General features: G+C 53.8%; 1 protein-coding gene across 1 annotated transcript in view; it reads left to right on the top strand.

Moving 5' to 3' along the window:
- The first annotated feature begins 1,762 nt into the window (after nt 1–1,762).
- Nucleotides 1,763–26,997, top strand: part of Vipr1 (vasoactive intestinal peptide receptor 1) — a 30,588-nt gene continuing 5,353 nt past the window's right edge. Inside the window, exons 1-10 of the mRNA XM_057767169.1 lie at nt 1,763–2,167; nt 13,364–13,469; nt 17,317–17,424; nt 19,507–19,613; nt 20,158–20,264; nt 20,622–20,754; nt 24,060–24,213; nt 24,650–24,710; nt 24,957–25,023; nt 25,276–25,367. Coding sequence (XP_057623152.1) covers nt 2,090–2,167; nt 13,364–13,469; nt 17,317–17,424; nt 19,507–19,613; nt 20,158–20,264; nt 20,622–20,754; nt 24,060–24,213; nt 24,650–24,710; nt 24,957–25,023; nt 25,276–25,367 — 1,013 coding nt within the window. The 5' untranslated portion in view covers nt 1,763–2,089. The remainder of the gene's footprint in view (nt 2,168–13,363; nt 13,470–17,316; nt 17,425–19,506; nt 19,614–20,157; nt 20,265–20,621; nt 20,755–24,059; nt 24,214–24,649; nt 24,711–24,956; nt 25,024–25,275; nt 25,368–26,997) is intronic.

The following is a 26,997-nucleotide window of genomic DNA, read 5'->3' on the forward strand; positions in this document are numbered from 1 at the left end:
CCCATGGTTGACCTCCCAATGTCTCAGGACACAGGTTGACAGCCAGAGGTTGGCACGTGGTTTCGTAGCCCACGAGGAGTTTTAGTTAGGAGTGCAGGGGTTAGTAGCCTGAATTGAGGTTTTAAGGCCCTCTGTTTGGCTCCTTTTATTTCTGAATGTGTCTTGTGTCCTTCAGTGGTAAGTAAGGATGAATTCCCCCCAGGGAACAATCCAGAAAGAACCAAGAGTGGCTTTCCTGACAGAGAACTGGAAGGAAAACTATTCTCCCTGAGCCACTTTCCTCTCCTGGGGTTGGGCTGGGGTGACACCAGGAGATCCTGCCTGAACTCTCAGCTGCGGCCTGGCATCAGCCCTTCAACCCCAACCCTAAGAGGGATCAGTGTGGGCAGAGCAGTCATTACCACTGGGGCCCTCCCCTTCCACCCACTTGCCTCACTTATCCCGTGAGGGTCACAGGGCAGAGCTCACAGTGTTTCCCCGAAGTCCTGACGCTGAAGCTTTGGAACTACTTACTGAACAGCTCCGTCCTCTGACATCCCCACATCTGGAGAAGAACGGCCTGTGTCCAGGTAGCCCATTCTCTATCAGTAATCAGAAACTGCAGGCAACGCCCCCTGCTTCCTCTTATCTCTATGTGTAAAAGAGGCCTGGCTCAGAATCAGGGACTCATAAAGTAGCGGGAGAGAGCAAGGGAGGCGCTGTGGACAGATGAAGGGGAGGAGGGGAAGGAGGGAGGATAAAGCACCACCCAGTCAGCAGAAATTGGGGGAGGCCAGGGGTCGCTGCCAGACTTTTCTGTAACCAACCCCAAGACCACGCCCACAGCCGTAGTTTCCCACGTTATAGGTTGGGAAGGCCAGAGAGTCCTCGGGAAATTCCCGCGCCCCTGCTGGCCAGAAAGCGCCAGGAGACGGACCTCCTTCAAGCGGAGCGCACACTCCTCTTCGAGCTCAGGGACACGCGGCTCTCTCCATCTCGGCATCGAGTTTCACCCCTCCTCCCTCCTTCTATCCCACCGCGCCATCAATCCCCGTCCACACACACACCACCACCACCATCACCTTCTCACTGTCACCACTCGAGCTCTCGGAAAGGAGACCAGCCGTCTGCACTGGTTCCCTAATAAGTCGCGCGCAGAGAGCTCCGAGCCCTATGCATCCGAGCTCGAAAGACAAGCGTAGGAGGGAGTGCAGTCTCAGATCACCCAGCCAGCGCGATCTTGGAGACGCAGCGTGGGGCATTAACACCCTGGTCCTAGTTCCTGGGGACCTCAGACTCCGGGAGGAAGGGTCCGTGGGCAGTCTGGGCCCGCAAACAGGTACAAATTTCGGTTCTGGAACCTCGACTCCGCGTTCCTCGCGAGCAGCGCGGGCCGAAACGAATCCACCCTTGAGTGCACCCTGTGAAGGGCCACGACGCCCTGCCTGGCCCTAGAGGGCATGGATGAAACCCCGAGTCAGGACTCCCCGACTCCGGCTGAGCTGCCCCCCCCCCCGCTTCTCCCTTGTCACAGATGGCTCCAGCAGCGTGATCCGCCGGACCCCACTGGAACCCAGTGTGTAGCCCCGGAAAGCTGCGGCCCTTATCGTCCAGGAATCTGGGCTGCGCGCGGGCGTGGGAACCAGGGAGGCGGCCGCTCCCTTCCACCCCCACCCTTTGGAGCAGACGACCGGAGGAGCACGCTGCCGGTGGCGGGGGGGGGGGGAGTAAGTAGGGGGGCCGAGGGTGCGGCCTGTGTTGGGAGAGAAGGTGCAGGCGCGGGGAACGCTGGGCGGTGTCGAGCCCAGAGTCCCCGCAACGGAGCCGCTAGGAATAGGCGAGCTGCAGCTCCCGACGACGCACACCACTAGCGGGACTCCGCGTTCACGCCCCGGTGCGCCCAGGCTCCGCCCCTACCTGGGCCGAGCCCCCGCCTCTGCCGCGCCATTGGGTAACCCTGCCGCCCGTCAGACGAGCCCCCGCCGCCCTCCCCGGGCCCGGAGTTGCTCCTCTTAGCGCTGGGGCCGGCGGCCCGCGCCACTCTACCGTGCTGGACCGGCCCCAGACCCCGCAGCCGCTCGGGCCGCCTGCGGCGGGCTCAGGGCAAACCATGCGCCCTTTGAGCGCACCGCCTGCCCGCTGGCTCTGCGTGCTGGCAGGAGCCCTCGCCTGCGTCCTCGGACCCGTGGTGAGTGTGCACCCCTCCACTGGGAGCCCCGGGAATAAGGGAGCTGCCGGGACGGAGGATCTGGGGCCATCTGGCCATCGGGGGGCAGCAAGAGCGCGGTTCTCATCTTCTCTCTCCACCGGGGACCGGATCTAGCCCAGAGGCGTGGGAGATCGATGGCACCGGGTCCCTCCCAGAGCAGCCTAGAGCGCTCACCTCGAGGCCATCCCAGGCAGCGGTGGAGAGGTTGAGGACGAGAGGGAACCCCGGACTTGGTTTGTGAGGAGTGCCTGTGCGGGTGCGTGGGGGAGGAGAGCTGTGGGCGTCGGGATCGGGTGAGATGGGAGATCCGGTAAACTGTGAGGTGGGAAGGAGGCTGTGAGGGTCTGGAAGCGTCTCTGGGCATTTTGTGAACTTGTGGGATATGAAGACAGAACAGCAAATGCACCACTGTCCGTGCCTATGGCCTCAGAAGGGGTCGTTGCGATCTTATTGGTGACAGGACTCTCCTTCCGCTCTATCTCCTCTGACTATAGGAAGGTGGGAGTTGGTGGCAGGGAGAGGCATGTGCTGGGGAAAGCAGAGGGCCTTGCTCTGCCTCTGACCTCCTCTTCCACACAGATATGTGAGTGGGTGTGATCCCGTGGCTGTGAATGGCTCACCAGGGCCACCGGGCAGATGCTGGGTTACCTTCTCTGAGAGTAGGGAAGACCTCAAGACTCAGTCTGCCCATTTTACAGCAGGACAAAATGAGGCCACAGGAGCCATACCAGCCCTTGCCAGTCATACTTGGTTAGAGGTGATTGCCTTCCTCCCTTTGCTCCCGGCCTGTGGACAGTCTTTTCCCAGGTGGATTCTGGTCTGGAAACAGCAGGCAGCTTGGAGGAGGGTGGGGAATCTTGGTCACCTAGTGGGTTCTATCCCACGGTTACCTCCTTTATCGTCGCCTCCAGATTCAGGATGAGTCTGTTTCCACGCCGCCAGTGTCTGGCACACCTGGGAAAGTTCATGCCCTGGCTAAGGTGAAGCCCTCTGAGGATTGGCAGGCATTGTCCCCTTCCTCTAGCTCACAGTCCCATTTCCCAGACACCAAGCCCCACATAACTCTGGTCCTCAGTGTCACCAGGCCACACACAGCAGTTCTCCAGCTCTCCCAGCCCTGGCTCCTTGCTTCTCCGCTTCATTTTGGATGAGCGAGGAATCCTTGGGCCACTGTCCAGGCGCCCTCTATCTAGACATGGCTTGAGCCCACTCCTCCAATACCCTCCTTCCCATCTTCCCAGGTCTGATTCACTCAGCACCGTCTCCGGTTCCTCCTCCTGTTTGCTTCTGATGGGGCCCCACACTGACCCCATCCTTTGGGTCCACGAGCCTCTGTCTTCCCTGAGCTGTTCTGCCCCTCAGGTGGCATCAGACTCACTGTCCTCTTAGGCCAGGTCAAGCCATGACCCACAAAAGAAGGGGAAGGAGCTTAGCGTGGTCTGGAGGAGGGTCCCAGTTCCTGCCTTGCTGTCCTTACTTGCTCCCTCCTGGAATGGGCACCCAATGTTCCTGCTCCAGCCGGACTTGGGGGGGATATGTTATCAGAGCCATAAAATGGCAGCTGCAGAGTTCACATTGAAGGCACAGAGCCTTATCACGCTGTTTATGGGGCCCTGCCTTGGCCTGGGAAGGGAAATCTTTGAACGGGGAAGCCAAAAAAAAAAAAAAAAAAAGAAAGAAAGAAAGAAAGAAAACCTCCAGTGTGTCTCCAAAGAGGAAGTGAAGTATGTCCCAAGGCCTTCCATAGCTCCTGCCCCCTTGGGCAGTAGACAGACTCCCAGTGCCAGGCCGGTCGGGACACTCAGACTACAGACAGTCTGAGGTCCTACCTTGCAAGAGTCTCCACTGCAGGAGCATGGCACAACCAGGGACCTGCATGGCACTGCCTCTTAGAACGGAGGGACAGGGCTGCTGTGACAGACAGATGGACAGGGAAACCCCCTAGGAAGAAGCAAGGCAATGCCCTGAAGTTTGGCTCCGTGGCCAGCTTTCTTCAGCTGCAAACTCTGAACACAGGCTTTGCTAGCCCGGCCCCAGAAGGTAGAGAGCACCCAGTCCCCAGTTTCCATTAGAACCTGGACGGCCGGAACGAAGGGCAAGGCTGGCTCCTCTGAACGTTCCGCGGACAGGTGGAAGCCACCTGCTTCCGAAGGTCACACCTACCAGTCCTATTGGCGGAAAGAATTCCCACAGCACTGAGCCCTTCTTGGCCACTACTACCAGCCTTTCCAGGGTCTCCCCACTACTGCCCAGGCCTCTGGCCTCAGCAGATCGTACTGTGAACTTCAGGAAATATGGTGGCTACTGGGCCAGGCTACCTTGAGGAATAGAGAGACAACCTCAATTATGCCTGCTCAGGACTCCCAGGGCCTCAATGAAAGACAGAACTTGCTAGAGGTTTATGCCTCTGCATCCTGGAGTCTGGAAACCTAGCCTCCTCTGAGGCTTCTGTAGCTTGCATGGGGGTCACAGCTACAGAGCCTTAGACTCTGCCCTGCCCCCACTGCCATGGTTGGCTTGGGAAACATCTTTAATCTCCACAGAAGGATATGGTTTCCTCATCTCTGAAGAGAAAAGAGAACCCTTGGCCTAGTGTGGAGGAGAATTGGAAAGGCCAGACTGGGCTGGAGCTAGCCCCACTCCCTAGCTGGGACCTGATCTTCTCTGAGCCACAGGTCTCAGGTGAGAGAGGGCTGGGTGTCCAGACAGCCCTGTGTGAACTCTGAAGGAAAAAAGGTAGTCAAGATGTTGTGTGGCCCATGTGACAGATAGGTCATCCCTGCTCCTTGATCTCTGAGCTTGGACTTTTATCCAACCAAGGCAGTCAAGATCTGTGGAGAGGGTGACGTGTCCTCATGAGGTGTCTTCAGGAGGTGACAAGGCCTCTCAGAGGAGGTGGGACATCTCACAGTGAGGGCAGCCTTGATGGCAATCCGAGTTGTATTACCCCACCAGCACAAGGCCTCTCCTCGGCCACCCTCCCGCCATCAGCGACCCCTTCACTGTGGCTGCTTGGGTCACGGGTGAGGGTTGGAGGCTGGGGACTGAAATGAGCCTTTGCCTTTCTCAGCCTCTCAGACTTTGCCCTTCCCTTTGCAGTCCCAGCATGGTACGTGGGAGCCGTGATGCCTAGAAACTCTCTCCTGATTCTCAGCAGGACCTGCAGAGAAGAGTTTTATATGTCCACTACATGGACAGGTTTTTGGTTTTTCTTTTTTTTTTTTTGTACTTTTACTGTAAAATGATTCAAACATAAAGAGGTAGAAAGACTATTATGATAAAGTCATAAGTGGTGGCTCATGCTGTAAACACATGTGTTTACATTCCAGCACTCAGACTGAGGCAGAAGGGCTGAGTTAAAGAGCAGCCTAGGTGAGAACTAGCCTCAGACAAATAAATAAACAAATAAATGCATGAACGCACAAATGAATGAATATAAGATTAGCATAATAAGGGACTGGAGAGGTGGCTCCGTTGTCGCGTGTAACGCAGCGCGCTGTGTGGGTTCGTGCAGGTCTGTAAAATGAAGACTCACAGACACATTGAGAATGAACTTAGCCTTTGTGGCTGCAGGGACTCAGTCTCCGTGGACTGTGGCGCTTTCCTTTTGCCTCCTGGCTTTTTATTTTTCCTTGTGTTTACACCTTAGCTAGTTGATTTCTGAAATATCTCTAAAGGAACTGAACGAAGCTTCCAAAACTACAGTGCCAAGTGCGAATACCTGGTGCATGAGGTACCACGGTTTTAGGTACCACAGTTTTAGGGTTTCCTCTAACCAAGTTTCAGACAAGGTTCACATAGGACAACAAAAGGTGTCTGTAGCACAAAGGATGGATTAGGAACTGGGTGCTGACTCCAGAACTAGGCCAGGTATGGCCCAGCAGGGGTTCATGGCTAGCGAGGGTTCCTTGCTAACCCTCCGGTGCCCGGCTCAGCAGGATTTTCTCTGTTACACTCAGTGGCCAAGAGCAGCACACTGGTTTGTGCAGAGGACCCATATTGGTACACTCACAACCACCCATAGCTCCAGTTCCAGAGCATCCAACACCCTCGTGTGCCCTCCTTGGGCGCCTACAGATTTGTAATGCCATACAGATGCTAAGATACACACACATACACATAAAAAATTTTAATCTTTGTAAAAGGACAGTATAATGAACATACAAATATTCCTCAGGTTTGCACTGGGTCACTTCAATGTTTAATTTTTACATCACTTGTTTATTTTGGCTAAAGTATATTTAAGTCAATTAGAAGAATACTGACCTTCAAGCCTGGTTCCAAATGCATCTCTAAAATCAAAGACCACTTGACTATATAACTATGAAGTTCTGGTCACACCTAACACGATATGTATGCTAGTCTCCCTCAAATCCAATATGTAAATGCTCTCCAACCACACTTAGGCACAATCAGGTGAACAGTGACGTTCTTGGAGGGTTGTCCTATTGCAGTGGCTCCTCTGCCTGACTGATGGGGTCAGACAGTCAGCTGGCAGGCATTTGGGGTAAGAGTGAGGTGCCTTGGCAGTGAGCACGGGTAGGACCGCCCTCTATACAGTCTGCCTTATGTGGTTGAAGGTACTAAGATCCGCATCTCTCAGGAAGCGCCTCCTCCTAGCCACCTTCAAAACAAGTTCTTCCTGCAAAACTGGGCACTGGAGGAGGGGAAGATTCCACGGGCTGCCATCTCTAAGTTGAAGACTTGCAGCCTCGGGCTCCTTGAGTAGCTGGTGTTCAGCATTCTGCAGGGAGTATTGATACCAGCAGCACCCACAGACCCGGGGGGTCCTCTTCACCAGCCGTGTCCAGGACAACAGGGGGTTAAATTGAATATGTACAAACAAGAGACAGCCTCTGTGTATGTGTGTGTGTGTGTGTGTGTGTGTGTGAGAGAGAGAGAGAGAGAGAGAGAGAGAGAGAGTTTAAAATGAGCTGGGTATAGTGACACATACTTAGAATCTTAGCAGTCAGGGGGCAGAGGCAGGAGGATTGCCAGGAATACGGCTTCCAGTTTGGGACAATTGTAATTAAGTGGCCATATACACTGACAGAAAAGTTTGTGTAGAGCATATATTTTGTTTTCTTGGGTAAATGCCTAGACTATAGCTAGCCAGATGTACACCACTGTACGAGGTGGCTTTTACCTGGGTGCTGAGCATCCAAACTCGGGTCCTCATGCTTCCACTGCAAACACGTCACTGATGGGGGCAAAATGCAACTCTGCACCCTGATAGTTCATTTTTCTCCTCCTCCTCCTCCTCCTCCTCCTCCTCCTCCTCCTCCTCCTCTCTCTCTCTCTCTCTCTCTCTCTCTCTCTCTCTCTCTCTCTCTCTCTCTCTCTCTATCCCTCCCTCCCTCTCTCCTCATTCCCTCCCTCCCTCCCTCCCTCCTTTTTTCACTCTCGAGAGTGCAGCTGTCCTCAAGAGGAGCCATGATTCATAAAATGTGGATTAACCGAGAGGGAAGGTTCATGTTCTTGAGAAAGAGGCATGAAAATACAAGGAAGGGGAAAGAAATCAGACATGCATTATGCCAGGAGTAGGCCCAGCCTGGCATGGGACGGGGCTAGAACTTTTCTAATAACTGCCCTGCTTTCTGCGGTCCCCTACTGTGAGGCTGGTGTCCTTGACCTGTGAAGCCTGACGTGATAGGCTGTGCCGTTGGGAACAAGAGTCTTTTGGGGGACAGGTGGCAGCTGGGGGGACTGTGAGGTAGACTGAGTCAGGAGAAGTGTGAACTTAATGTCTTTGTTATACTCATTGTGCAGATATGCTTGGGTAAATCAACCAGTTACCCACCCAAGTAATGACCAACAGTCTGATCTTGTGGTCTTCACAAGGCTCTACCACCTCCTCACCCCTGCTTCTTCCTCGGGGGCTGTGGCTGTGCCGTGCTCTGCCCCAATACCTGCAAATATTTTTTAATTAGAAAAATGTACAGCTCTGAAGTGACAGTTCAGCAAATTCTCTGTGTGTGTGTGTGTGTGTGTCTCTGTGTGTGTGTCTCTGTGTGTGTCTGTGTCTCTGTGTGTGTGTCTCTCTGTGTGTCTGTGTCTCTGTGTGTGTGTGTCTCTGTGTGTGTCTGTGTCTCTGTAACTCTGTGTCTCTCTGTGTGTGTATGTCTGTGTGTGTGTCTGTGTCTCTTTGTCTGTGTGTGTGTGTTGGTGTAGCAACCACACAGGTCAACTTGCTTCACCTTCCTATTGGGGTTTCTCATGCCATTACCAATGAGATGAGCTCTTTAGTCCTCTGCAGAGAGTCTCCTCTCCCCAGGTCTTCGGTTTCCTTCCATGGCTGCCATCATGGGATCGGGTTCGGGGGTGGGAGAACTTAAACAAATCTTAGTATGTGTGATGGTTTCTGTCTGGGGCTAATGCAATAGAGAAGATATTAAATGGGACCCCTCAGAGTGTCCTACCAACTACTGCCGATTCCTTACCTCTTCTGACGGTCCCAGATTCTGGAACAGGTCACAACAGCACAAGTCATTCATAGTGATTCCTCGTGCTTAGCATTCTGCAGACAGCGCTCTTCCTGACTTGGTCCAACTCCCTCAGCAGCCACCTGTCTCCCAAAACACTCTTGTTCCCCAGTATCCAGCCACCTATAATATGACAGGTCTTTGCAAAGTGTGTGTCCCCTGCCCTCGTCCTCCTGAACCGCATCTTTGAGGGTCTTGTATAGCCTAGGAGTCAAAGCTCACACTTCAGAACTGGCCTTCAAGGCTCTTCCCAAGTCTGTCCCTGACTCCTCACAGTCGCTACCCAAGGCTTCCTGAAACCTCGAACATGGTGGCGCTTTTACTTCTCACAGCCTGTGTGTACCCTGGGATGCTGACTCCACCCCTGATTGTCAACTCTTTCCTCGTTCTATATAAACTCTCTCTGTGACCCACCCTGATACCCACTGTCCACCTAGATCCCACCCTAGAGCTTGTCCAGTGATCCGCAAACTTGGCTATATTTGTCTAGGGAATTTTCCAATGTCCACTATATGTCTGGAGTCCAGAAGGATAAAGAGGATGTTTAGAAAAAGGAAACAAATGAGAGAGGAAGTCCAAGGTCTGCCTGAATTCCTCGGCGATAAGGGCCAAAGGGAACTGCCCTGGCTCTGTCCTCCCAAGGGCCGTGGTTGACCAGATGACCAAAGGCCAATCTCTGGCAAAGAATTGAGGCTACACAGACTAGGGTCAAAGACTTGGGTCCTATCTGAGGATGTGACTTACTGGGTGACCTCAGGTCCCTCTCTGGGTTACTATTTCCTCTACATTCTTCCAGACAAGGGTGTTTTATTCAACTAAACTTTGGCAAAGACAGTTTAGCTACTGGATACATACCTCTTCACGGTTCACAGCTGTCCAGGATTCCAGATCACCCTGGGGGATCCTGGATCCATGCCCTCTCCTCCTTCTGACTCAAAACCATGCTCGGAGGCAGTACTTCTGGAGGGGCAGTTGCATGGTGTCAGCCAGAATTTTATTAAAGAGTAGCAGGCAGAAGTGGCTAAGAACTAGGTGTCCCACAGTGACTCAAAAAGGAATGAATATCTGGAGAGATTATTGTTGGTAACCTGTTTGCCTCGCAATATCTGAAGAGATGGCTATTGGTAACCTGTTTGCCTCGCAATATCTGAAGAGATGGCTATTGGTAACCTGTTTGTCTTGCAAGTACAAATTCTTGAGTTAGATCCCTGGAGCTGATGTTGAAAATAAAGGAAGAAACAGAGGGAATTAAAGAGGGAAGAAAGGGAGGGAAGGAAGGAGGAAGGGAGGGAGGGAGGGAGGGAGGGAGGGAGGGAGGGAGGGAGGGAGGGAGGGAGGGAAGGAGGAAGGAAGGGAGGGAAGGAGGGAAGGAGGGAGGGAGGGAGAAAAAATTGGGTGCCTGGCAGGAACTTGAAATCTTAGTGCTGGGGGGTCTGAGACAGGTAGATTCCTGGGGCTTGCAAGCCAGCCAGTCCAGTTTGTTTGGCACATTCTAGGCCAGTGAGAACCCCTGTTTCAAAAAATAAGGTGGACCGTGTCTGAGGAACAACACCGTGGGTTATCTCTGGCCTCTATGAACACATTTATATATTTGTGCACGTGCATGTGCCCATATGCATGTGTGTGTGTGCGCACACACACAAATATGGAACACCACTTGGAAATCTGTTTGGCCATTACTCTGGTTTAAGAAGACCCCAAGAGTGAGGGCCAGCCATTGTTCTGTCCTCAGACTGCAAGAATGGGCACCTTGGGTTCCTGAGATAGGAAAATTAACTAGCTAAACCATAAACAAAACTATTGGGTCTTGTGAGAAGATCTAGTTTCAAACATAGCCTGCCTCCACTGTCAAGCCGCTCTGGATTTTCTCTGTCTCCATCATGCCACTCCCCTCAGAGGCCTCATCTTCATGTTCTGTTTGTCAACAAGATTACCACAGAAGCCCCAGCCTCTGCTCCTTTGAGGTTTTTCCAATTCAGTGGGGAAAATTAAACCTACTTGCCTCCTAGCTTAATCCAAACTCCCAGGAGTGTGAGCCTTCTGCCTCAGAGAAGTCTGGTTTGGGCCAGGTGCCAGGCACTGAGGCCAGGAATGCTGGCTGCCTTAAATCTTGGTCACTCCAATCCTCGGCAAGAGGGTTTACCAGGAGCAGTGATGGGGACGGAGTTCTCTAATGAGAACCTGGCACCAGAGGAAGGGAAAGTGATGGGGGATTCTCCTCTGTATGATGTGAATACCATTGGTTAATAAAGAAACTGTCTCAGGCCTGCACAGGGAATAGAGGTAGGTGGGGAAAACTAAACTGAATGCTGGGAGGAAGCTGAGTCAGGAGAAGCCATGGAGCCACTTCCAGAGACAGATGTGTTGGAAACTTTGCTGGTAGGCCACAACCTCGTGGTAATGCACAGATTAATGGAGATGGGTTAAACTATGATGTAAGAGTTAGCAAATAAGAAACTAGAGCTGATGGGCCAAACAGTGATTTAAATAATACAGTTTCTGTGTGATTATTTCGGGACTGGGTGACTGGGAAACAAACAAGCAGCCTCATTACGCAAATTGGCACCCAACATGGAGCCCAAACCCATGATCCTGAGATTAGAGTTTCATGCTCTACCGACTGAGCTAGCTGGACACCAACAAGCAGCCTCCTTCAACAACAAAGCTTGTGAGTAGGCTTGTGCACAGACACAGCAGGCAGCCACATGTCCCATCTTGCCTTCATGTCACAGCTCAGTGTGACAGAAGGCAAAAATGTGAGGAAAACCCTGAGAGTCGTGTGGATGAGGCCAAAACTCCAAAGGCATCCAGCCATTGGCAGACAGGACCTGGGAGGCCAAAACTCCAAAGGCATCCAGCCGTTGGCAGACTGGGCCTAGGAGGGTACCAAGGAGAAGCTGTGTGATCCTATGCAAGCAAGGTGAAACAGTTGGCTGGCCCACCCCAACTTCCTGACTACCCCACTCCCCACACCTGAGGATGAGCCAGTCATGGATCTCTAAGCCTAACCACTACAAGCATTCTGGCTGAAAGAGGTGATGCTTACGATCCCTAAGAGGACACATAGGTGCTGGGTCTCCCTGAAGCTGCCTTTTCTTTCAATGGTTCTGCCAAACAATGTTCTGTGCCAGCCCCGTGCTCCTTGTCAAGTTGAAAAGGACTCAGCAGCCTGTGTCTGGACTCCAGCTGACTGGGTACCTTTGTTCGGTATATGAGGTCTTGGTGGCAGGGACATGCGGAGGAGGCGGTCTTCCCATAGACCTGGACTAGGACAAACACAATGCTAGCTGGACCATTGGTGACCTGGGAAATGATGATGCTCACAGGAATGAGAAACCTATTGGGGTGGGAGGGACACAGTGGCCAAGCCTCAGCTTAGACCTCTCTCTTGATGGTAGTGGAGAGAGCCCAGCTGTATTTAGACCACTGTTCGAGTTCTGTGTAGGTCAGTGTTGCAGGGTAGGGGTTCCTCTTGGAGGGTTGAAGTAAATGAAGGCCCCATGTCTATGTTGTTTTGCTAGGCTTCCGTCAACAGGGCTGAGTCAGGGGTGGAGTGGGGACTGACTGATGTCGGTTCTCCATGCAGAGACTGAGTACAGGGTAAGAGCAAGGAAAAGGAGACCCAGCAACCAACGGTGAGGTCTCCCCTCCGGAGCTGTGCCCGGGCCCTCATGGAGACTGGGATGAGGAGACCCACGGAAGAGGATTGCTAGGCGTGGTAGCCGCTTCCTGAAGTCAGAGGCAGACCCGAGCTGTCCCCACAGAGGCCTTCGCCTTCTACATGCTCACAAACCCTCAAGGCCTGCCGCTTTCCCCTTGACCCCAGGCAGCTGCCACTCAAACCCAGTACCATGAATTGCCATGCTACCTCACCTTACCCTGATCCTGAGCCAGGACATGCTGGCATCCAGGAGAAACGCAAGGGCTTCTCCAACCCCTCTCTGACTTTCTAGAGGTTCAGGGGGCTGGTGGGGGCCTTGGGACTTCTTGTGGAGCCTCACTTACTTACTTTCTTACTTAAACTTCCATGGTCCTCATGGAATCTGCCTTAGCTTTTTCTGTGGTGAAGGAGATAGTGAGGTCTGGGCGAGAAGGGTTGGTATCCCTGTCCCAACTTCATGAGCAGGAGTGAACAGAGGGTCCACAGACGGAGGAGATGATGCAGCCAGACTCCTTCGTTCTGCCCGGGCTTGGCCCCAGGAGCTTGAGGCTGGTGTCTAGCATCCTCTTACAGGGAATCTCTAGTGTGGGTGACGGAGGCAGGGACAGAGTAGCTTAGTGACCAGCAGAGTCTAGGGGAAGGCTCTTTGACCTCTGCCTGGGGCTGTGCCTCCCCCAGAGTCTGGGTCCTTAGAGCAGCAGCAGCATGGCTCAGGAGCAGAGACCTGAGAGGGTCCTCAAGGCAGAACCTGGGGGTCGGTGAGAAAATTTGAGGCACAGAGGTCAGGATCAGGTACTGTCATGTGGGACTGTTGTGAGGTGCAAACTGGAACTGGGATAAGGGCTTGTCTGGACCTAGGATGGGTTAGAGACTGAGGTTGGGGTGGGGGTTCAGTCTGGGGCTACGGTGAACATCCAGTGTAGAGCTCAGATCCCTGGGAGGAGAGCCGCCTCAGCCTTGGCTGGCCCCGGTCTGGCCCCTGCTCCTCAAGTCTGCGGATGAGGCTGACATCTCTGTCTGCTTTGTCCTCAGGGCATCTGGGCAGCCAGCCCGCAGCAGGAGTGTGAGTACCTGCAGATGATTGAGATGGAGCGCAGGCAGTGCCTGGAGGAGGCCCAGCTGGAGAACGAAACCACAGGTGAGTCGTGTTGTGGCAGCAGAGGAGTCCTGTGGAGTCCCGGGTTCCCTCGCGAGCCCAGTCCAAAGCGTGAGCCTTTCACAGCCGTCAGTCAGGTCAGGATCTGGGCCCGAGAAGTCAGGGAACACACAGCAGAAGGGCCACAAGGCCTCAGTGCTTTTCTGACCTCACCCAGGTCTGGGAAGTTCCCAGATCTTATCTGGGAACAACATGGTAAACCACGACTTTGAAAGTACAGACAGGTCTGCCCTTAAGGGCCCAGCCACAGCTGCTGGGCCACTTAAGGTGGGAGATCTAGGGTACTCGATGGTAGAGTCTTTCCGAGATGAGTCCTGCCACGGGAGCACTCCCCAAATAACTTCTTTGACCCCTAACTTACCTAGAGTGTAGATGAGACCAACTGGTCAGACCCTGCAGAGGCCATCAGGACAAACGAGGGCTCTGTCTACTTGGCGTGGTCGCCCAGGGTTGGGCAAACGTGGAAAGGTGGGCAGGGTCTAAGGAAGCAGAGGGGCTGAGAGTTGGGAGAGAGCCAGCATGGTAGAGCAGAGGCAGAAAGTCAGCTGGGCCACCATGCTGGGTCATCTCCCCAGGCTGCGCTTACTGTTACATAAAGGGAGCAGGGAGCACCTGTCCGGCTTGCTGGCTCCTGGCTCCCGGCACCGTCCTGAGGCTGTTTTGTAATCTTTTCAGGTTCCTCCTTAACGCTGGTGCAAAGGCCTCCTGTGCTCATGAGTGTATGTGGTTATGTCGTCTCACAGATGGGCCTGGCCTGGGCCACACTTTATGGCAGGATGGCCCCTGACTCTTGTGGCCTGGGTCAGCGGGTGACTTGACCTACCTACTGTCTATATGCCCCACCCTATGCTGCCAACTGCAGGCTGGTCTTGGCAGGCTTCAAGATGGCATAGGAAACCTGGGAAGCCCAGACTCCAGAGCCCACCTCACTGCAGCTCAGACCTGTCCCCAGAATGGGAAATGGCCACCCTCATGAATTCAATGAGGTCACCACTGGCACAGGGTGCCTGTGCAGTGCCAACGCCCTGTACATGGCAATCAGCCTGGGATCTGGAAGAAGGCAGGCATAGGTTACAGATTTCACGTCTGCCCTGGCAGCTACTGAGGCTCTGTACACATTGGCGTGGGCACAGGTGGGCACCTCTGGCCCATGGCTGTCTGAGGCTGCTCCTGCCCCTCCAGTCTGCCACTCTGCCTGCTTCTAAGTGCGTCAGTGTGTGTTCGGTCTGTACACTGTGTCTCCGTGTCTGGTCACGTGGTGGTCTTCCCATGCCCATTCCTGTATGTTTGCATGTGTGTCTGGGGTCAGTATGTCTGGAAGTACATGTAAGTATGTGTCATTATGGATGGAAAATTATATAAAATTGACTCACTGGGGGCTTTGTGCCTGTCTGCCTCTCTATCCATCTTCTCAGCCTCTTAGTTGGCTTTCCTATTGGGGTCTTAGCCCTGAATGGGCACACATTTCCCAGACACAAAGTCATTTCTAGAAACCAGCAATTTCATGGCTATCACTCCTCCATGCTTCCCAGCCCAGCCACCCCAGCAGACCAGCGCTGAGCTGCCCCCTGCAAGGAGCTTCCTAACCGGCACCCTTACGAGTCTCACTTCCTCGGGTCCCTTGTCTGCTCGATGACCTGGGCCCGGTACCAGTTCACAGTTCACTCTGCCAAATGCAGAGTGCCCACAAGGCATAGCCCAGTGCCCTTCTGTTCTGTCTCACCTCTGGTGAAGCTGAGCACAGGACCCAGCACCCCCGCCCCCACCCCCGCCCCCAGCTCAGGCTGGCAACTCTGAAAGCTTGAGGTCTGGCAGGGACCCAGACACAATAGCTGGCCTGCAAAACAGGGTGTGCCCAGCACTGTCAGCCTGGGTACAGAAAGTCCAGCAGCGGCCAGTTTCCCAGAGAAATGCTACCAAGCCCTGAAAACCGGGAGAGGAAGGTGTGAATAGGCGGGCGGCACGGCCACACCTCATCCTGCTGCCTTGCCTCCGTTTCCTCATCTGTGAAATGGACCGGTTATATAAGCTATTTGTGTAGAGACTGAAACAGTGTTCAGACATTCCAGACCTAGAGCTTGCTGATGTTAACTGAAACAGGTCCTAAATCATGAGCAGGTTTTCCCAGCCTGGGGTGCTGCTGTACGTCCTCCTAGGAGCCCAAGATGGACCATCAGCCAAAGCAGCAAACCATGGGGCTCAGGATAGATGGGGGACATGTTAAAGTGGCCGGCCCACAGGAAGAGAGGCTCACTCTGGACGGCTTCCTTAGTCTTCACTGCAGATACTGCTGCAGCACCGGGAGCACCTCCACCCCCCACTCCCCTCCTTGACTGCCACATGATCACAGCCCTGAAAGTCCAGAGGCTCTTCTCCCAGGTGGGTGCATCCCTGCACCTCCTCTTCCCAGGCCCCCTTCTTGGGAACTTGTGAACCTTCGGACCTGGGCTGGTCTGGGCTTGGCCCGGTTGGCATTGACTTTGACTCTGGGGTTGGGTTTCCTGAGCAAATCATTGGGGCTGGCAGCATTGCAAAAGACAGCCTCCTTCAGGAGAGGTGTCCAGAGGAGTTGTAGACCCCCTGGGAGACGCCCCCTGGCATGCTCACCTGCCGGATCACAGTACTTTGCATGCAAACTCTGTGAAGAGCCCGTGCACTCCACTGTACCCCGCGTCTCACGGGAACATCTCCGCTTCTGCCTTTACTAGTATAGAACACAATTCAGAAGACACATACTTGTGTTTTTAAACAATGATGGTCTCTAACAGAGCCTCTTGGGATGGAGCTTGCTCTTTGAATGTGGATGAATAGCCTTGTTTGTGTTGAGGAGGCAGGCTCGAACTGTGGGGTTGAATTGCTTGAAACAGCTGCCGGTAATTTGGTAATAGAAGATTTTGAAATCTAAATGTCTGTTTTCTCACAAACCATAAGAATGAAGGCCGCTCATTGTGCTGCCAGAAATATACGGCGCTCTATAAAAGAGAAAAACAGAAAGGAGGGTGACGTATCAAGTGCCGTGTGCGTGTGCAGGCGTGATGGCTGTAAACCATAGAGGAGACAGTCTGAAGGTTGTGCCTATAAATATAAGCTCTGGGAACGAGAGAGCTGTAAATGTGGATTGGAGTAGACAGCTGTGCTTGACACTAACTCAGATAGCCCGGCGGTAGGTGACACGACCATCTCACACTTTGACCAACTCTCGGTTAAGTTCAGAACACAGTGCAAACAGGCTTTGCTCCCTTTTCCCAGGGATGGCTTTCCCGGAATGCTCCACAGAGTCAAAGCCACGGCTCTGGAACACTTGGATGCCAAAGCCTCAGCTCTCGCCACTCAAAAGGATTGACACCTATACAAGTGCCCAGTAGCTCATCCAGGATGAGAGACAGTGTGCCATGGAGCAGAGCCAGCTAGGCTACCTGCCTGGCATCTCTGGTGCTTGTCTCTCAAATGTGGATGTAGCTCGGTTGGCAGTTAGCAGGCACAACAAGCCCTGGGCTTGATCCCTAGCATTGTATAAATGGGGCTGAGTAGCCACGCCTGTAACTCCAACACCACTCAGGAGCTAGAGACAGGAGGACCAGAAACCCAAGGTCTTCCACAGGGCCAACCGGGGCTACCCAAGGCCCTGTCTAAAATAAGTAAATAAGTAAGTGATGCCATGTAGGGAAACTCCAGTCCTTATGGGGAGAGGACCCTTTTTCCCTTAGGACCTCTGCAGCCTGGACAGACATGACTCCACTCGACAGAAGACCCTCTAGGAGAAGGAGGAGGAAGAGTGTGGTCACGGTGCCCATTTGTTGACAGTGTGTCCTCTGCTTTCACCCCACAGGCTGCAGCAAGATGTGGGACAACCTCACCTGTTGGCCAACTACTCCTCGGGGCCAGGTGGTGGTCCTGAGCTGCCCCCTCATCTTCCAGCTCTTCTCCTCGATTCACGGTGAGAGCCCTGAGCTGGAGGCCAGAAGCCGGGCCGTGCATTATGAGTGGGGCCAGCGAGGGGGCTTTGCCAGTTAAGGAACCGGGGGGGGGGGGGGCTTCACGGCTAGGAATGGCATCGAGAGGACTCGTGGGATTTGATTAGCTCTTCACATGGAGATAAGCGTGTGGGAAGGGCTCGCTAAATATTTGCCCAGCAATTGATAACTTATTGACTGGCAGGTCAGATTGAGTTATGCCTCCCATGTTCTGTTGTCTTGGTTATGACTCAGTCTGTCACAGCCTGGGACAGATGACCTTTAGTGCCCTAGGAAACCGCCACACGGCTTTGTTTACGTACCTTGTCGTGCTCTATTTGATCAAGCATTCACATGTAAGACAGAAAGGGAAAGGAGGCCCCCTTAGGACCCCCAGCCCACGATCAGTCCGCAGATGAGGTACCTCCCATCACTCTGTGCCCCGTGCTACACGATGGGAAGGAACTTTGGAAACTGCTACCTGCCTGGCCTCTGGGAGTTACCGTGCTACGGTCACACCTTTAAATGAGACCGTAAACAGATGTGTAGTAAATGGACAGAGGTTCTGAGTAGAAGAAAGAGGGGGGCCCTAGTGTTGAGGATCTGAGGGGATGTGAATGAGCTACCATTCCTTAGGCACAGCCCTCACCTCAGAGCGCACCTGATATAAAGATTTCAGCTCCCAGGACCCAACAGCCAAATGACCTTATGAGGTGAACAGCCTATGCAGCAAAACTTTTTATTATTTATTAAAAATAATAAAACTATTATTATTGTTAATCGGTGTTAATAATACTCTAGTTCTGAAGCTGATGGAGAGAATTGGGAGACTCTGGCCAGTGACCAGATATACCAGAGAGTGTGGATGAAAGGGTATAAGCCATCACCTTTGGTCCCAAGGGGGCATTTGCAGGAGTGGGTGAAGGGTGATGCCAACGCCCACTCCTGACCTTTGGGGTGACAGGTCTGAGGAAAGCATGCCCCCTACAAGGAGTGTCGGTTCTTACAGAAACTAAAAATAAGAGGGGTTAGAAGGAAGTCTTCTGCTTTGACTGGATAAAATACTTGCAGGAGGGCTGGGGGGATAAGTCTGAAGGAAGACTCTCGCTGTGCAAGCATGAAGACTTGAGTTCAGTTCCCCAGCACCCTTGTAAGTACAGACATGTGGAGGGCGTCTGCAATCCCAGCATTCTCAAGACAGAGACTCCTTAAAGGCAGAGCTGGCAGAGCTGGCAGAAAACATCAGGTGGTTGGACAAGTCAGTAAGGTCCCAGGTGGCAGGCTACAGACACAGTGCCCAGTCTGGCGAAGGTACAGAACCACTGAGGCAAGACCTGGGGTCAGGTACAGGTGGATGGACAGACAGACAAGGAGATGAACGGACCGGTGGACAGAATTCAAGTGGGCCATGCCAAGCAGTGGGAAACACGCTGAGCTGCAGCCTCGGGGACAGTGAGGCATTTTCTATGCCTTGGCACACACACACTGGGTGTTCAGATAACAGGTCGGTGGAGCCACCCTCGTGTTAAGTGTCCTGCTCCTAATGGGGTCCAGGTGAGGGAGGTTTTGAACTCTTCCTTGGTCTGGGTGTGTTTGAGCATTTATTGCCTGGTTCTTCTGACATGCCTTGCTCTTTCCATGGACCCACATGCTCTTAATGTGCTCTGATAAGTAGAGAGCGTGATACCTTTCTGTTTGCATGACTAAGTCACTCATCAGTCTGCGCCTTCGGGTTGGTGCTGCACAGGTGGCTGTCACTGTGCACACAAACCATAGTCTTCCTGCCTCTGTGTTTGCACTAAAAAAGAAGGATCTAAATTCCGTTTTGTAAAATGGAGTCATGGTAATGTCTGCACTGAGCCTGTCATGGGGGCCCCCAGATGCCCTGCGGGGAACTTCTCACCTCAGGGGAACCCCAAGAGCCTCGGTCTGGGAGCTGGAACCCAGCAGCGCCAGGGCACGGTGTGAGCAAGACTAAGTTCTGTGCCCTGCGTCCTGTGCCCTGCGCCCTGCCTCCTGGCTCTAAATGCCACCGTATCTTTCCTCTTTCTGTCACCTGCTTTCAGGACGCAACGTCAGCCGCAGCTGCTCTGAAGAAGGCTGGTCACAGCTGGAGCCCAGCTCCTACTACATTGCCTGTGGGATGGAAGACGGTGCATCTAGTGTGGATGAGGTGAGGGAGCCTTGGGCCTCTGTCCACCCTGCGGTCCACCTTCCTCAGGCTCGCACTTGGCCCCTGGCCCCCCCAACAGGGGACACACAGGACTTTCATAGGATCACATGGCGGGGGGGCGCTACACTCAGAGCAGCCAAAATTGCAATAGAAACCCCCATGCTGGTTTGCCTCTCTATATCTGTAATCCCAGCACTTGAGAGGCTGGGGCGAAAAGATCACGAGTTTGAGGCTATCCTGGGTTATACAGGGAGATTTCCAAAATTCTATTATTTTAAAAAATAAATGAGTGATTGGCAAGCGGGAGGGAGTTCTGCTCGTTCCCATGCTGACGTCCAGCGTGCACAGCAGAAAGAAGGATTCACTGTGGACACTCTGGGCACAGGGTCCATGAGTCTATGAAAACCGGGACTTAGCTGCTCTTGGGAGTCCTGAGGACATCTTCCTTGTGTGAGGCAGGGGCACCAGGAGAGTCTATAGCCAGCCTATCCTCCACCAACAATCCCCCAACTCCTACCCAAAATCCTTGCCTGCCTCCCCCCAGCAACAACAGACGGAGTTCTACAGCGCAGTGAAGACTGGCTACACCATCGGCTACGGCCTGTCCCTTGCCAGCCTCCTGGTTGCCATGACAATCCTGAGCCTGTTCAGGTGAGGTAGAGCCCCAGTGTGCCCCTCCATTGTCTTACCCTCAGACAGCTCCCAGTCCCCGCCCTTGCCTCTGCCAGGCTAACCAACCCAGCCTCAATAGCAGGTGGCCAAGATGTGGCCTCCAGAGTGGTCTTGTTCCCTTTCCTCTATACCAGACACCTGAGGGAGAGCCTGCCAAAACACTCTTGATGCCCGGGAGGTTGGGGACTGTGGGTTGTCACCTTGGAGGAAGGGCCTGTAATACGGAGTTTGGGGCCACATATCTTCCCACCACCTACCTGATCTACCAGTATGGCACCAATCAGGGTGGGGTGGTCCAAGGTCCCTGCTCATCCCAGCCGGATCTGCCCCTTGCAGGAAGCTACACTGTACCCGAAACTACATCCATATGCATCTCTTTATGTCCTTCATCCTGAGGGCCACCGCTGTCTTCATCAAGGACATGGCTCTCTTCAACAGCGGAGAGACGGACCACTGCTCCCAGGGCTCGGTGAGGAGCCGGCTAAACCCCCCCACCCCGCCCCTGCTCCTCATCCTCCTGTGCTTCTGTTCCTCAGCCTGCTCCTCCTTCTCTTTCTCCTCTCTGTCTCTGCCCCTCCTCTCTCCTCAAGGACGGAACCACCCCTCAAATCCACTCCTTTCTCAGCAGCAGCAGCAGCAGGTTGCTGAGCCATCTGGGAAGTTCACAACTCTGCCTCTGTTAGTAAGAAGTGCATGTGGGCACCTCATGGTGAGGGCCCAGATCCCCACACCTCAGTCAGGGCCCAGATCCCCCCACCTCACAGTCAGGGCCCCTACACCTCACAGTCAGGGTCCAGATCCCCACACCTCACAGTCAGGGCCCAGAGCTCCATCCTACCTCATCGCTGGTTTCTGATCTGACCTCAGGCAACTCCCGGCCTCAGTTTCCCCATCTATGCAACTGCTCCCCCACATCCCTCCCAGCTCAACCCTCTGCTCTCTACACCAAGGTGCTGGTCCCACACCACTGTCCTTCTGTCCCGGATCTTGCTGACTGCCTCCCTCAGCCCAGTCCTGGGTGTTCCTGGGGTCAGGAGGCTCAGGGAACCCCTGAGGAATCCATGTCTGGGCTCTGGAGAGTCTGTCTCTGTAGTTGTTACTCTTTTTTCATTGCTATGACAAAAAACTCAATGTGAGGAAAGAAAGGTATGTTTGGTGGGGGTGTAGTCCAACATGGCCGGAAGGCATGGAGGCAGGTGTGCAGGGCAGCTGGTCACATGACCCACCGTAAGGAAACAGAGAGATGAATGCCAATGCTCGCTTTCTCCTGCTCATTCCGTCTGGGACCTCAGCTCCTAGAATGGTGCTGCCTGCCTCAATTAACTAAATCTTTAAAACTCCCTCTCTTGTCGGGCGGTGGTGGCGCATGCCTTTATAATACCAGCACTAGAGAGGAGGCAGAGACAGGTTAGAGGCCAGCCTGGTTATAATAGCTAGTTCCAGGACAGGCCCCAAAGCTACAGAGAAACCCTGTCTGGAAAAAAACAAAACGAAAACTCCCCCCCCCCAGACATGCCTAAGGCGTGTCTCCAGAGTGTTCTAGCTTCTGTCAAGTTGATGCTATTAACCATCATAGCCCTCAAGTGACTCAGAGGACCCCACCCCAGGACAGAACTTGAAGCAGCCGGGACTTCTTTCTGTGCTGTGTTCTCAGGAACTGTAGCTCCCCGAGTGAGGCCAGAGAGGCAGCACACTTAATCCGGATCAGCAATGCCAGCTTCCACTGGTGGTGAGCTCCCAAGAGGGTGGAAAACCCTAGGGTAACTCCACAGGCTAGGGCCAAGCACAGCATGGCTGGATCTGGCTTCCTAACCCATGTCATGAGCGGCTCTGCAGAGTGTCCTCCTAAGGTTGGTGAGGCACGCCTGTGGCTTGAGAAACAAGAGTGTGACCCAGGAAAGAACTTCCCAGTTATAGGGAGGGGAGGGGAGGCTGCTCCATGGAGGTGCCTCACAGCCAGAGGCCTGAGAGGGAGGGGAGATAACCCCGCTTCTGTGTGTAGGGGATGGAAGATAAACGGCTCCCCTGGGAGGGCGGCTTGAGGCTGTGAAATGAGTGAGTGGATCTGAGAGAAGCCGGAGGCCCAGGAGTCCTTCAGCCAGGCTGCCCAGAGTCCTTCAACACCCTGCTCCATGTCTCCCCACCACCTGGTGTCCTTTCCTGCCCACCAGTTCCTGTGGCTTCCTGGAGGAAGATCTGCCCCTCGCCTTCTCCTTTTCCTCACTCTGCCTCCCTTCCTCTCTTAGTTTTCTATGGCTGTGGTAAACACCATGACCAAATGCAACTTGGGAGGAGAGAGTTTATCTCGTGTTACAGCTTCTAGTCTTTCACGAAGGCTCTCAAGGCAGGAACCTGGAGGCAGGAACTGAAGAAGAGGCCATGGAGGGTGCTGCTTACTGGTTTGTTCCTCACGCCTTGCTCAGCCTCTTTCTTGTTGCCCCCTTGACCATCTGCCCATCATGGCCAAGCTCTCCCACATCATCAATTAATCAAGAAAACGCCCCATGGCCCTACTCACAGGCCACACTGGTGGGGAAACTCAGCTGAGGTTCCCTCTTCCAAACAGACACCAGATTGTGTCAGGTTGACAGAAAACTAGCCGGTACCCCTGTTCTACCCTCCTGTCAGCCCGCACTACATTGTCTCTGAGCCCCTCCAAAGCCTCAGCTACACTCTATGGTCAGGGAACTCCTGAAATCTTTAGCAAGGATTCACCCTCAGGGTCCCATTTCCCACAATCCTCACTGGAGGGAGCAGGGAGCAGTGGGCTGGCTGTGAGGAGAATAAAGAAGTAGGGGGCGGGGGAGTGGGGCTGGGGGTGCTGGGCTGGGCAGGCAGAGAGCAAAGCGGAGAGAGGAAGGAAGACAGGGCCATTAGAGGGAGCAGGGCTGCATGAGTCCTGGGCCGGCTCAAAGAAATGGGGGTGCTATATGGGTGGAGTGGTTAACAGGTGGAGAGAGAGCTGGGTGGGTGGAGGGACAGCTAGGTGGGTGGGTGCATTGAGGGATGCGCAGATAAACAGTTGATGAATGGATGTCTGGATGGTGGATAGATGGCTGAGTTCTCATGAGTCAGGAGGTCAATAAATGGACAAATGGCCAGGCATGGTGGCTCGCACCTATAATCACAGCATGCAGAAGGCTGTGAGTTGGAAGACAGCCAGGGATACATAGTGAGTTCTAGACTGGCCTGGTTACAGTATGAGATTGACTGAAAACACACTCAAGCATGCATAATGTGCACACATAGACAAATTTCTGGCGGATGGGTAAATGGGTGACACACTTCCTGTATGTCTTCCTGTCCATCTATTATCCAATTTTTGGACATTGTGACACCATGTTGTTACCAATCAAGCTCAGACTGGAGAACCTTAAGATCGAGTTACCAAAAATATGACCAGAAAAAAAAAATCTCCTAACATTTTAAGCTGTTTTACCGTTTTGTGTTGGACCTCATCCATGGCTATTCTCGGCCACATGCAGCCAGCCACAGGCTGAGAACTGGGCATGCCCAGAGACACGGGATCTGTAGCAAGAGGATGTACAGAAGACACATTGATAGTCGGATTTAAATTACCAGCTTAGCCCAGAGTGCCCAAGAATATAAAGTCGAGATCATAGGAGGACCCACTGTGTACATCTCAAGAGCCTGACTGGGAACTGACAATAATGAAGTTGGCTGGGCCACAACCGTGTCTGTCCCCACAACTAGAGGCTCGGCGGCCAAGGACCTGCCATCCCTGAACCTCCCTCCCTTCGCTCCTCCCCACAGGTAGGCTGCAAGGCAGCCGTGGTTTTCTTCCAGTATTGCATCATGGCCAACTTCTTCTGGCTGCTGGTAGAGGGTCTCTACCTACACACCCTGCTGGCCGTCTCCTTCTTCTCCGAGCGGAAGTACTTCTGGGGGTACATACTCATCGGCTGGGGTATGGTACCAGGGAGGGGGCAAGACTGGGAAAGCTCACTGGGAGGTGGGAGGGTGCAACTCGAGCCTGCTCATGACAGCGGCGAATGTCCTCAGAATGTGTGACCTTGAGGGCATCCCGCATCCCAGACTCCCACAGCTACGCAATGGCACAGGGCCTGAACAGAAACATCCATTTCCCCATTCTGATCCTGACACGCAGGACCACTGCTAATATAGAAGGGTTTAAAATCAGAAAAGGAAAGAAAAACACCTGCCTAAGTGGTCACAGACCCTCAGGCTACCACTCTTGGAGGGTTTTCACCCAGCAAACAGCCTGTATGACTGTGGGTAGCAGCCCTAAGCATCCACCCTCTTCTCTCCCTCCTCTCTGGTTCCTTCTCCCTGTGTTCTCTGCCCGCATTTCCTTCCTTTCCATTCTTCTTTGGCCCTCACAGGGGTGCCCAGTGTATTCACCATGGTATGGACCATTGTCAGGATCCATTTTGAGGATTTTGGGTGAGCTCTTGTTCCATCCCCTCCCTCTGGCTACGGTCATTTGGGGGCAGAGTCCCCGGGAATGATGATACTGCCCAGGCTTGGCAGGTAGAGAGACCACAGAACCGAGTCCAAAGCAAGAGGCTGGAGGGAGATGTGGGGAGTATCAGACTCTGGGCATGGGGACAGAGCCGCAGACACTTGGGGGATGGCTGATTCTCAGGCTGAGGACTTCTCCCCCCAAACCACTGTGGTCTGTCTGTTCAGGTGCTGGGACACCATCAACTCCTCACTGTGGTGGATCATAAAGGCCCCAATCCTCACCTCCATCTTGGTAAGCCCTCCTCTCCCCACTGAGCCAAGGGTAGACAGCCAAACACAGAACACCCAGAAAATATGTCAGAAGGGAACCCCAGGTTTCCATCCCCCTCCCAGGCCTTCAGCGGTCCTCAGGGGAGTCCCCAGATGAAAGCCCCCCTCCAAAGGGAGGGGCTGCTGAGAGGTACTATAGAGGGGTGTCCAAGCACTGGGGGAGACAGCCCAGCATCCTCTAAGTGACCAACACTGGTGGTCCCTCATTCAACAGGTGAACTTCATCCTGTTTATCTGCATCATCCGTATCCTAGTTCAGAAACTACGGCCACCCGACATCGGGAAGAATGACAGCAGCCCATACTCGTAAGTGTGGGCCCTGCACCCCAGCTCCAGTCTTCCACCCTGGACCCTCTGATCGCCCCTACACCTCACCCCACTCCTCTAGAACTACCCAAAGCCAGACATTACTCTTACTCAGGCTCAGCAGCCACTGCCTGTCGTGCCACCCCGCCTCTGAACCCCACGTCCCCTATTCTCATACTCACCCAGTGTCCTCGACGCCCAAACCTGCTGCCCCCCAGGGAGCTTGAGGGGAATGAAAACCCTGTGTCTTCTTCACATACTGTGCCCAGTCCCTGACCTGTACCTGGTAGAGAAAAGCAATGCAATAGATGCCTATAGGGCAGGTGATGCTCCCAAGAGCTCCCACCATGAGGAGGGCGCATTCCTCAATGATAACAGTCGTACTTGTGGATTTCATGCCTGGCACCAGCCAGGAGGTCTCCGTGCATCAGCCATGTCACACTCAGAGTCCCCTATAAAACGTTCCCCACTTTGAACAAAAGGCAGACGCACACTTCCTCACCCTCCGAGGTTTGGGGTCTACCACTATGGGCAGGAAAGAGTAGTGTTTACTTTCCTTATGGCTGCAACAAAGGACCCGACCAGCAGTTTCTGGAAGGAAAGGTCTGTTTTTGCTCCTAGTTCAAGGGTGCAGTCCGTCATGGCAGAGACATGGCTGCTGAGCGTGACGCCGCTGGTCACATGGCGTCCACAGTCTTGAAGCGGAGAGAGGTGAATGCTGGTGCTCAGCTCACTTTCTCCTTCTAATTCTGTTTGGAACCCCATCCCGTGGGATGGTACCACCAGTAGTCAGGGCGGGTCTCCCCGCCTCAACCCCATCTAGAAATCCCCTCGCAGACACACTCAGGGGGGTGTCTCTTCTGCGATGCTGAACCCTGTCAAGTTGTCAGTAACGGTCACAGAGGGCCATAGTGTCCGTGGGACAGTGATTGAGCTCATTGCTTAGAAAGACGAGGGCCATTCCCTATGCTAGGCACTAGGAAGACTGGCAAGTTCCTATAGGAATCGGCACTTATGGGCAAGGGAAAGAAACACAAAATGTGGCCAGGGCACCTGTGCAAAGGCCCATAGGACCTTCACATTCACCGTGGCCATGGAGAACGGAGGCCCACCATGCAGCCCAGATCAGCCTGGCCGTCCCACAAGGGCCCTCCAGTCCAGAAACCTAGGTGTCCTTAAACTGGCCTCTGTTAGGGGAAATCTCGGTGGTGGTTGGAAGACTGTCTGCTGGAGAGTCACGAGCTGCTGGATTTGGGATTCTATTCTGGAATCCAATGGCTGTCAGGCCTGAGCCGAGGCTTTCTCCCATTCCCGGTGTGACAGCATTCTGTACCCAGCAGACTGTGTGGGCAGAACGCCGCTCTCCTTTCCAGAAGGAAACTTGTGTGCCCACTGCCGTTCTGCACACGCTGGTGTCCTTTGCCCAAGCAGCCTCGTTTCCCAAAAGTCCAGCTGCAGTGGGCTAGAATATGGGGGGCAGGACCCAAACTGGCCATGGCCAGGTCTGTGTGGGTGAGACAGAAAGGGACAGCTGTCACTGGCAGAAGGGGGAGCTGGAGCTGGCAGTTCCTGAGGAGGGGCTGTCAGTTCCCTCTTCAATTTAAAGAAAGCCTCCATCTGTCAGCCTCCG

This window comes from Chionomys nivalis, chromosome 4 (genome assembly GCF_950005125.1).
Source record: "Chionomys nivalis chromosome 4, mChiNiv1.1, whole genome shotgun sequence".
Taxonomy (NCBI): Eukaryota; Metazoa; Chordata; class Mammalia; order Rodentia; family Cricetidae; genus Chionomys; species Chionomys nivalis.